The sequence below is a fragment of the Atractosteus spatula genome, chromosome 12, assembly GCF_055471065.1.
Source record: "Atractosteus spatula isolate fAtrSpa1 chromosome 12, fAtrSpa1.hap1, whole genome shotgun sequence".
Classification (NCBI taxonomy): Eukaryota; Metazoa; Chordata; class Actinopteri; order Semionotiformes; family Lepisosteidae; genus Atractosteus; species Atractosteus spatula.
This window is the reverse complement of record NC_142717.1, coordinates 44,765,386-44,777,620: the sequence shown is the minus strand read 5'-3', so window position 1 is coordinate 44,777,620 and position 12,235 is coordinate 44,765,386. Positions and strand designations below refer to the sequence as shown.

General features: G+C 36.8%; 1 protein-coding gene across 1 annotated transcript in view; it reads left to right on the top strand.

The window, feature by feature from the left end:
* crppa (CDP-L-ribitol pyrophosphorylase A) overlaps nt 1-12,235 on the top strand; it is a 58,420-nt gene that overhangs the window by 25,389 nt on the left and 20,796 nt on the right. Inside the window, exon 9 of the mRNA XM_088929505.1 lies at nt 4,185-4,316. Within this exon, the coding sequence (XP_088785631.1) occupies nt 4,185-4,316 (132 nt within the window). The remainder of the gene's footprint in view (nt 1-4,184; nt 4,317-12,235) is intronic.

Here is a 12,235-nt window from a genome sequence, read left to right as displayed (position 1 = left end):
TTCATTGAATCCTGAAGTAAACCAGGAATACCTTACACATCACGAGGTTCCCAGTAAGGCACTACACAGAGGAGGCACCAGGATTCTTTACCTTCAAGCCAACTTTAAAGTCAATTGATTTCACAGAGCCCTTTGAATATTGGAATGTTTTTGGTTCACTATTTAGCTGCTCGTCTCCAATTTTATAGCCTTTGAAACTTCTAATGCTTTCAGGTCCTTATCCCTGAGCCACGTTTCGGAATGGAAAGGTTTTAAAAAAAACCTGATCCCTGAAAACATGAAGGTGCTTGAGGAAGATGATTTCTTTTATTCTCGATTCTGGAAGTTGAGGGAGGATCTGAGGTCATGTTCAGAAAATAAAAAGTGAAAGTTTTAGCTGACTTTTTTAGTCTATATGCTTGTGTACATCTGAGTGACACTGACCGACGTCACCCCCTTGAAACGTCGACAGTGTAGAACTCCCCTGTCAGAGAAGACCCTGTGTTTTGCTGTAGCAAATTTCGCCTCTGTGTGGGGTGCTGCGCTGTCTCAGTCCATGAATGACCGTGGCCAGAACAGATCCACACTTATCACATATCTATCATATCTATCATATACACTATCACACATAAATTTATTGCTTTTACTTGTGCACCTCATATATACATTTTCTATGTATGGTGCTATCTAAGAGACTCACATCACTTTGGTGGGAATGACACTTGGGGCAATCTGGATAAACTACCTTTGCTCAAGAATACAACAGCAGTGGTTGAAAACTCTAAACTCTAAAACTCTGAATGAAGTTTTAGACATTTTGTGTGTGTGATTTGAGCACAAGCTTACACAAACTGTACAGATTTCTTAAATGTTGTGAGGTGTGAAGGTTTAGGGGTATATTCATATATCAAGCTGCGCAACAACTTCTGCTACGCAACAACAAACAACAGACTTGCCGACTTGCATTTTCTCCGCTCTGCACTTTGTTTGAATGTCAGTGCAATGTACTTCATAAATAAATAACATCTGGCATTTCCTTATTTTATGGTTAATTTTATGGAAACCCATGCTGATATGAAGACTTGTGCTATTGTGTGTGAGTGTGTGCATCTGCTTTTCCTAGAATTCTACAGCATGGAGAAAAAATAATTTTAATTTTGTGAACAATCAGAGCTTCTGTTTTTAATGCAGATAGGTATCGGAGTGAAACAGTGAAAACATTCACATAGAGACTTAAATATGCACATCACTAAAAGAAAAAGCAACGTTTTAGAGTAGATCACTTTTGTTTTTGTGTTTGCATTTGTTCCTAATTCTCTACAGAGAAGAGAAGATGACAAAACCCTATCAGCATTATGGTGTTAGTGCATTTCCACAGTATCTCCCTCAATGTATAGCTGCATTGTTGTCTGTCAAAGTGTCCTGCATCTGCATAATGAACTGTTCATGCTTATGCACTTATGTTCACTTATGCTTAAAGATTGTGCTTACATTTTAATGAATGTCTAAATACAGACCAAAACATCCTGGTTATAGTGTTAATGGCTCCTGAGATGGGTTTGCCTTTATAAGTTCCTTGAATAAAGGTACGTTTGTTGCCTGAAAGTAATAGAAGAGGTGTATTACAACCAAGGACAGGTAATAATCAAAAGAAAATGTAGCATTTTATTAAAAAAATCTCTGACCAGAACCATTCTTGATTTGCTCACAAAAAACAGAAAACCCCCCAAAAGCCAAAACTCTTAATATCTTAAGAATTCTAAGGAGCATCCAGATTACACGGTTATTTTAAAAAAAGCAGGGCATGAAATTCGAATACCCCAGCGGCGTGCTGTGACTTGCTATGCATGTAGCACTTTACTCAAATTTAGAATAGAGGGAATAAAGGCATCCAGCACTAGTTCTGTGATTGTAAGAACAAATACTATATTTGTAGTAAAAAACAACAAAATTGTAGAGTATCCAGTGTTTAACTTCACAAGTTATAGATCAAAGCCCCGTCCTCATTTTTTTGGAATGCTAATTCTTGAGATGCACTACAGGAATAAATCTATGTTCACTTGACAAACCTTTTTTTTCCACTTGGTTGCCTTACAACAGGTATTGTTCAGCTCAAGCGTTTGTCATTTCAGATGTTCAATGTGGGCCGCTTGGATGCTGATGGTCTGTTCCATTAAGTATGGTTGAAATATTAAGATATTTAAAATCAAAAGGCATTATCATTTTTGTAGAACACTGCCCACTGTGCATGTCTGTGGATAACATTGTATTTGCCCCTGCAATTCCAGGTACCAGTGCAGGATATTTGGGATTCAGTTCCCTGACTTAAGACAAACTAGAAGTACTGTAATAGAAGAACAAAAATGACCACACATTTAGGCCTCTGTAACCTGAAAGCACTTTACATTTTTATAGTATCAGCAGTTGCACTGCCAGTTTTTACAAAATTTTTAAAAAATGCCTGTAACTCGTGTTTTGGATAAATGTCATCTCTTATTTGGAAAACATTTGCAATTTGCAGCCACCGAGCTGAAGTAATGGAACAGTTCTGAGGGCTGAGTCCCTGTGATTCCACTCCCTGCTCAGTAAGGAAAGGAGCACTAGCAGTGAGGCTGTGGAGCGAGGATTTTAGTGTGGACCTTTCCGGGTTATCTTACGTTACCTTACTTTATTGGACTTTTTTACGCTGCCACCTTACGGTCAGGTCTCAGAAAGTGAACAGGTCAGGGCTGGGATGGGAGCCCATCAAGGGGAACCAGGTTGGTGCTGCAGGGGATGTTAGGGGACCAGAAGGTGGAACCCTTTGGTCAAGAGTTTCCAAACCACATCCCCAGCGTGGTGACCCAGAGCACTGTCATTGGAGGGGCCACACTTTAGACGAGACATTAAACCGAAGTCCTGCCTGCCTACCTGGCCGTGAAAGGTCTTGAGACACTGTGTGTGAGAGCTGGGGTGTTAACTCCTAGGGTCCAGTAGGGGCTTGTTCATTCTGGCCCACCTCAAGATCACCCTTGACACAACTGGCTGAGCACTTTCATGCTCCGCCGACTGACCTGCCAGAATGGGGCAGCTGGCAGAGGGGCGCTACCACATGCTTACCCTGCTGGGTGGCACAGTTTGGGAAGAGAGTCCTCTCTCACATGGGATGTGTTTTGGTTTTTTTATTGGGGTGAACCTGTGACTTACAGCAGATTTTTCTTTATCATCAGTTAGAAAATGCAGCTTTACATCAAGACTGAAAGGACGGGAAAAGTGTCCAGAATAAGTTATAAGATTAGATAAGTGTAACTTGTAGGCAAGTTTGAAATCAGTTTTAAATGTCCGATTAATGCCTTACATTTATAATCCAGCCTTTCACATCATCATGTGAAGAGGGTTACTAGTTTAATATTCCCAGTAGTGCGTCTGCACATTGTAAAAATGTGCACACGTGTCATTTCAACTTAAAGAAAGACCGTAAAAACTGGGTTTTTGGTTTGACGTTTTGCTCCTCTTCCATTTTTCTTTGAAGAAAATAGCAAAGTGTCAGTCCTTTTTATGTGTTGCTGAATTTTCATGCCACTTAACCTTAATAAAGCTCTTGAAAGACATGACACCTCGCCTCCGCCAACTGAATGAGATGCGTTCAAATCTGTTGCAAAGAGCTCACCTGTAAAGGAAGTCTTTCCTGACTGGTGTCAAGACGTTGTCAGACACTGCTGCCGCTCTGTAACAGAGATCACAGGTACATGTCTGTGCATTCGGTTGTTCATAGATAATATCTGTCAACCCTGACATTAGGAAAAGCAAATACAAGACCTGGAGACTAATTCTGCCTGTACATGGGGGATCCCATCCTGACAGGAAGAGATAGCCCCTCTGGCCCAGAGGAGCTGCTCTGTGTGAACTGCATGAGGGATCATTTGCCTAAGCAAATAACTGGTGTGGAAAAAAAGTGTGGATGGTAAGTTACTTGTGAACGAGGGAGGTTATAACAAAGATGCAATGATCTTATCATACTCTTCTTTCCTCTGAAAACAGAAACATAACCGGAGCAAATTGGACATCCACTGACCTGACGCGCATGTAATAAAAACAGGGCTTTTTCTTTTTTAACACTCACTGGAAGATCCGAACAATGCGGTTTAATTGGCCTTAAATTTTGCAGATCCAGGTCCCTTTCATTCTCGCACTATGTCTAATTGGTGTCTTTCATGTTTTCTTAGGTGCATTTGAACTTGTCAGAATGTACATCTTTCAGCAAGAGAATGGATGAGCTCGTCACCATCAGGGGCTTTGCAAAAGAAGCAAAACAGTGGAATATTTTAGTTTATGGTCTCCTGCTTAATTACACAAAGGTATGTATTCTCCTTCTATCCACAAGCCACTGAGTTTTTTAAAACACTTAGTTGAGTTAATAGCCTTTAGGAATGTCCTTTTGTGAAATCAAAGCAAAACAGTGAGGCAACAGCTCCTCTTTCTACAGTCTTGTCTCCTCTTGTAGCTCTTCTGGAGGCAATGCTTTGCAGTCTTTTGTAAGTACAAAAACATCACTGAAAGCCTGTTTCAAACACTCCCTTGAGGATCGCTATTTCCTAAAGTTCAGTATGATTTTATATCATCATGTTCAAAGTTTCAATGTATTTTTATGTTAATATTTATATATTTTCATTGTTAGAATGTGTAGGTTTTAGAGAAATCATGGATTTGGCTTCAGCCCTATAAGATATTTTCTTTCTAAAGTGTTTTTTTCCACAAGGTTTTGGCAAAGTCAGTAGGTTTTGGCTTATTTTATTTCTTTTCTCTAAATAGCTAGCGGACCTTGCAGTGAGTAACCAATTAAAAAATGTATTTTTTCTTGCATAATTACCTGCAGTTTGCTATTGCCACAATATAAGGTTTTTGTAGATAAACTCATCCTGTAGTTTTGGTTTGCTTGCAGACATCATGCCATTGCAGCTGAAACTCTTGCACAAAAATGAAGAATAAATGAGTCGTTTTATGATTATGCCACAGATGTAACTCATTTAAAAGGGAGAAAAGGAACACATGGCCGCAAAGAGAAAAATGTGGCTGCTCTCCCCTGGAGACGGGCTCTTATAGAATCTGACAGGCTCTAAATGGGATTTCAAAGAGAATCCAGTTCCAACATTTTTATCTCTATTACTGTTGCAGAGATACACACCGTACAGTATGTGGCGTAACCAAGATATTTCAGTTAGTCTGCCCAAAAAAATATGGAGAAATAACAGTGGAGAGCATGGATTTTGGTAACCGTGAATGACCGATAAGAGGATCTATGAAATTGCTCTCTGTGGCAGGTTGTCTGCTCACGAGAAAGTACCTCAGACACACCTTCAAGTAACTTTGAGCTGTGCTTTCAGTTATAAATTCAGTTAATGAGTGATGTGTGCAGAATCTACTAATGTGCAAAATTACTTGTGTGTATTTCTATAATTTCCACCCTATTTTACATGTATTCAGTCATAATTATTTTTGTGTGGTAAACTGTATGTACTGTAATAATTTGATAAGCTTGTGGTATTTTTATCATTTTTCTGTGGTATTTGTTGTGGTGCAAAACTCCAGCTGGAATTTCACTGAGTCTGTACAAAGTAACTGTGGGAGCTTTTAGAAGATTTTTTGGGGGGCTGACGTTTACCACATTAGTGAGAATTTCAAACTCTGTTGATATTGCGTGCTTTGACTTTAATTTAAAGTGGTATTTTCATTTCAAAAGGTTAACAGTATTGTTCTTTAAAATCTGCAATCCCCTGAAAGGAAATGCCAATTAGACTAAATATATTAAAAGGAGTTCTGTAATCAAACCCTTATCCCCCATCCAAACGGTTTTAAAAAGAATTTGGAAAACTAATTGAGGTTATGTATTTTTTTCTAATTTAACAAAGTTAAATGTTTTAAATATTTGAGGTAAGCTTTGAGTTTAGAAAGGTTTTCCAGTTATTGGTTAATGTCCCCGAGTTTGTCCAAGACGAAGCGAAGTGTTACTACAGATTCTGTAAGTTTTTAAACATACTGTATACGATTCATAAACAGTTAATCTACAATAACGAACTATTCCCTGAAGGAGGAAAGAAAAATCATACCCCAGCTCCCCGAGGAATATGATGTAGGATCATACCCTGCTTCTCATAAAAAACATAAACCTTTAGTCTGAAAACCCTTTCTGTGGTGTAAGCTTGTGGTTTATAAGTATGTATCACAAAATAACATACAACAGACCAAGGAAAATGTTTACTGAGAATGTGGTTCTGCTGTTATATTGATAGCCCAAATGCCTTCTGGTCTTACACTAAAAGTTGTGAGTATTAATAATCTAAAGTTGAAGGACGCAGTGATGTGCAGAATTGCTTTGTGAATTATTCATTATTCAAAATACTTTTAATTTTAGATAATTACATTTTTTCATGCTTTTTTACTCGAAAGGCACATGTAACACAGACTTCCACATGCATTTCATTATGCTGTCTAGGAAAGTGAAGTCTCCATCACTGTGGTGCATACTGGAGATGTCATTTTAAAGCAATAATTCGCTTTTGCGCTTCAGTGTCTACATGCAGGGTCAGTCATGTAGCAAAAAGCTTTATAAACCTCCCGAATTTTCTCTATGCAACATTACATTTCTGCTTTACATTTAACATCGAAGTTGATAGGATGCCCTTGGAGTGTGGCACATTTCTTTCTCCGAAAGCCTTTTTAAAGAGCATGAATACAGGAAATCTGCCCGAGCTGGATAAACAGACAGGTTTTCTAGCTTAATCGCTGAGGTTGGTGTGACCCTGGAACGCTATGAAATGTTCCTTGCAGTGCTTGCTCTTAAGGATTTGTAGACTTGGTAGAGAAAAGAACAGGGGCAAGTCACAACTGGGAAAAAATATTGAATTAGTATTTAAATAGCTTAATTTGTTTTTCCAATAAAAGCTCAAGACATTGTGCTTTTCCCACTCAGTGCCATAGTTTAACTTTTAACCCTGTGAATAAGTGCTTTTCCCCCATTCTAAAACTTCTGTCATTTTGAACTAACTCGGAGTGGATTTTTTATATTGAAAGTACAGAATTTAATTTTGATTTAAATTTATTTTTTTTACACTTTACCAATGTGTCTAGAGGATGAAATGCTTAAATGAACATCTTGTATCACAGCGGTATAAAAAAATGAATACCTAGGTTTTTTTTCATAAGAATAATTTTCAATTTACCTTTTCACAATTTTTTAAATTTTGTTACTTACATGCATCACCTTTCTCTTAACATTTTCCTGAATTCAATTTATTTTACTTTTTGGACCACAGCTGTATAATCCTTGATTTACTTACTCTTATTATGAATCTTATTTGTACTTCAAACAGAATTTCTCTAACCTATGGCTGTCAGTTTTGTATTTTCCATATTTATCTTGTCCCATTCTTGTTCCCCTAAGTAGAGCTATAAATTGAGGCATAATTGAAACGGATCAGTTAATCTTTTACAATGTAAAAGTATCAGCAATCTTACTTTTCTATTAAAACATCAATGCATGATCTACATAGTATTTAAAATGTGTGTTACATTAAGAATGAAATGCAGTGGGAACGTCCACACGTCTCGCAGTGTTTTTATCCCTAATGGGTGTTTTTTACACAGTATTCAACATTATAGGAAGTATCATTTAACCCCCTCACTTTTCACAGTGCAGTTTGTCACTAAGTCAATAGGGTTGTCACAGAGGTGCATAGGGGCTTTGATCCTCACTCTCACAGCCCTGATGTTTTCTTGACGACTGTTTCCTCCTCATCAGTGAAGAAGCAAGAGGAATCCTAAACCTGAGATTAACGTTTCTGCAAAGCACTATGGATCCATTCTATCCTCCGTTCATAAGATGCCATCTGTAACGAAAGTGCTAGATTCTGATTTGAAAGTTTGCCTGTCCAGAAAACACTCTAAAGCACACGTGCCAGGGCCTAAAAGCAAAGATTTGCTGAATCCAGCTAATCGAAAACAAAACATAGACACATTAAAAGCCAGTGCTTCAGCAGTCATACTTTAAAAGGCCTAAATACCATTATCAGAATTCCATGTTCAATTGAGAAACAGTTAATAATGCTAGATGCATTTCTTCAGTGTGCTGCAATAGTATGATTTTGCAGATTGTCAGTTGTTTGTTTTAAAGATGCCTCTTCTCCCGTGTCTAGATTTAGTTAATGGGGACAAATACTGTACACACTGATGGACAGACTTTTGCATTTAAATGGGAATGCAAACCTTAAGCTTTTTCAAACACTTGTAGGCTCACGCAAAATTGTCTTAACATCTCCATTTTGCACAGAAACCACTGCCTGTGCTGCATAGCATGTGACATTTGGTTTCACTCCCCAAGACTCTCAATGTATTAAAGACTCCTGGGCTTTTGGCTAAGTGGTTGTCAATGCTTTTGGTGTGAACTTTGCAGCTTAAGCTATGGGAGAAATTGTGAAGAGAAATTGCTTTTGAAGCCCCATACAGCACAAACACTATTCTCTTTGGACCACAACATATCAATGGCCATGTGGTGCATAATTAGTACATTAGCTATTGCTTCGTCAATTAACATCCCCTTCTCCTAAAGTCTTTGGATTTAATTAAAAATTTGTTTCTAACATTAATTAGGATTTAGCCATTAATTTCTTATCATAACGACTTTACTTATAGTCTCGTGTTTAGATGTTATTGCATGTGTGCTAGTCCAATTCATTCTGTACATTGAGGTGCTGTAGTTAGGATTTAGATGGATTGTGCTGTGGTGACACTTGGGAGAAATCAGTTTTGATCTCGGCAGTTTGGAGTTGTCCAAGTTGTCCAATGGTTTGTGTTGAACTGGCATAAAATTAGGCAAGGAGTACTGTTTGTTCAGCTTTGATTACTTGGATTAAAAAATGGAAGACTTTAAAAGCATAACAACATTATATTTTTCAGTCTTAAGTAATTATATCTTAATTCTAAAGCAACATTCCAAAAGGAACCGTTGTTAACATTGGCTGCATCATTAAACAAAATGAATAGCTAACCGTGGCTTAAGAGTTCATCAATATTTTTCATAAAAAAAGTATTCTTAAGACTGTTTTGCGGCGTAAATAAATGCAATTATTTGTTTTTGTACGGTCTGTGCTCTTGTGCTTGACTTTGATTTGACCACCCACAGAAGCTGCTGAGAGCACTTAATTTAACACCTTCTGAAAAAACCTCAGCAGCTTTCAAAAGATCCTAATTCCAGAGCATTTTGTGGGTGAAGTACAAATCTTGTGCCTTTATTTTCACTGTATACACAGAACTGCCAGCTATTCTGATAATTATCTTTGCTTAAGGTATGTTTTTTTATGTCTAATCAATAACTTATATGACTTAGAAATTATATTGACATTTTACATTCTTTGTACAAAAATGCAAACTTGGTGAAGAGTCCTCTGTCAGTTTATAATGTTCTATTAATAATAAAATTACATTGTTAACCATAAAGCACTCTGGATAAAAGCAATATGAGTGCATTAAGGAATACATAAAAGAAATCTGAGTGTGACAATTCAGCTACAGTATGTTTGCTCATGGTGGGCACATATGAAAATTAAGCAGGTCACAAATAAGAACTGAGCATTCTGCCCTTCTCGCTGGTTTGAAAATAAGTAAATAATTGATCCAAGGATCTCATCTGGAAAGAAGACAGGGTACTTGCTTCCACAGCAGTCTGTTCCCGACTGACTTTAATTCCCTTGAAGAAGTTAAATATGTATAGTCTTCTCTGTTCGAGATTAAAAAGTTAAGTTCTTTTAGTCTGTCAGAGTCAAACATTCCCTTAAGCCTGTTAATGTATCTGTTTGTTCTTCAATATATATATTCTAAATGATGTCTTTATAGTGCCTTTTACAATTTTAACTTGACATCTGATTTAAATTCTATTAAATTAAGTACAGTACACATCCCCATTTCATCTCTTTCATCTTATTTATTGGTTCATTCAAGTTTTGCTATCTGCATGTAATACACTGGATCTGTCATATTTTTGCCCAGTCTTATATTTTATTTAAATCCTCTTGAATTTAATTCTACTCTTTCTGCAGTGTTTGCAAATCATCTAAATTTTTTATCATCTGGAAAACTTGTTACTATACATTACTTAGAAAAAATAAAATGCAAATAGATTAAAGTCTTAGTAAAGACTTACAATATATTTGGATTATTTCATTAAAATGTTTCACCAGTTTCAACACGTGAATACGTTCGTGAATCATTTGTTTCAGTAAGTGGTAGCACCTTCTTGAACAGCAATGACTTATTCACTTCTAGTGCAACAGTGTATCCGTCTCTTGCATTTGGTTCTAATGTATTTTGGGTCCATTCTTACTTACAGAACCCCTTCAAGTAGTTGATACTTGGTGGTTTTCTTGAATCAACACATTAATTCAGGTCCTGCCATTAAATTTCAATAGGGTTGAGGTCTGGACTTTGACTTGTACAATCCAAGAGAGAGCTTCACAGTGTTGACTTGTTTCTAATTTGTTTGCACTGATAAATAGGCAAAACAAATGCATTTTTTCTTTGTTGACCAGGGTTAGTGCATAGTGTCTACCATTTCTGACAGGTCATTGTACTCAAATTTGCTTACACCATAGGAACTGTATCCTAGGGCAGTAACTGAGTGGGTACCACAACAACAAATGAGTGTGCTCTGTGAGCTGCACGGCACCAACTTAGACAGCAATAAATTCCTCTATGCCACAAGGCTGATCTCCTACTGAGGCACAAAGACTGAATGAGCCCCACTGCACAACCGAAGTGACAGAATAATTACAGTCCACAAATAATGATAGGTCTGTTTTTGCATATTTATTGCTTCTATATTGATTTTCTTTTGCGTCTAGAAAATACAAGTACAGTACAATCAGTCATGGACGCTATCAGATGAGGACCAAAACCAGACCAGCCAAAGAGGACATTTAACAAATGTGGGTCCACCTCCAACATTGTATTGGACCTGGTCTGCTACTACAGCTTTAATTAAAAACATCATTTTATGATGTTTGCCAAGAAAATTCCTTTAAGAAACTTAAGCCTTAATTGATGTATTATTTTTTTCCAATTTGATGTCTCAAATGAGTTACCTTTTTGGATTTATACATGTATTTTTTCTTTTATTGCAGACTAGGAGTAGAACAGAAAATAGGCCATTTTGTAGTGCACTAAAGTTAATGTTATACTGTAAGTTAAACTACTGTACATGTATTATATATATAAGCTTTTAGTTGCTTTTAAGGAGAGGAGATGGATGACACTGATTTGAAAACTGCAGTAGTGCTTTTTAAGTTTGAAAAGGCCGTTTTCAACCTCAAATGAAGTATACCTTGCTGATATGTGAATTTATATAGTTAACATTGTATGGAATTAAAAGAAATAGTATCTAAGATAAAAGCTGCAATTCTGTAACACCTTCTTTGACTCCACAAAATAAATTATTTACTTTTAAGGGCAAAGTAAAGCATTCTGTTAAATGTTAGAACCTTTCTTTTAAAGTAATAATTCAATTAACAGAATATAAAAAGCTCCTTACAAAAGCAGAGAGTTCTCCGTGAAAAGAGCAGACGGAAACTCTGGTTTCCTTTATTTTCTTTGCTGAAATACCTAATGTATAAGTTTGTTTGCAGTGTGCTCTACAAAGTAAAAAAAAAAATTCCTAAAATCACACATGCCTGCATACCTTAGGTAGCTGTCCTGTTTAATCAGACAACGGGATTCATGTAGATTCCTTATTTGTTAGGACAAAAAGCGGAAATTTGTTTAGTTGCTGTAAAAAGTGCTTTTCCATTGCACCTTGACTGATTAATCTTTAAAGAATGCACTTATGTCAATGGAACTTTACAACAGCAGCTTTTCAATAGAACAGTGGTTATTCTTGCCAGAAAATATGAAGTAACTTGTGGATATACAAAAGCAGAAGGATAAAGACTGTAAGGCTTATCCAACCAAGTCTGTCGTTTCCACATGAAGTGAGGCTGAATGGAAATGACAAGGTAATCAGGAATACAGACAACCAGGCACCAGTTCCTATTGAAATTTCCTTTAAAAAAAACTTTGCTGCATATTGACTTTTCAGCTGGTATATATATGTATCTGTGGCAGAATAACTGTAGTAGAGGTGCATAACTTGTGGCCAGTGGATGTGGACAGTATGTCAGGATGTCCTTGGGAGTCTTTGTGTACAGTTTTTTAATATTTAAGCAAAAAGAAATATACAAAATACTAAAATTAT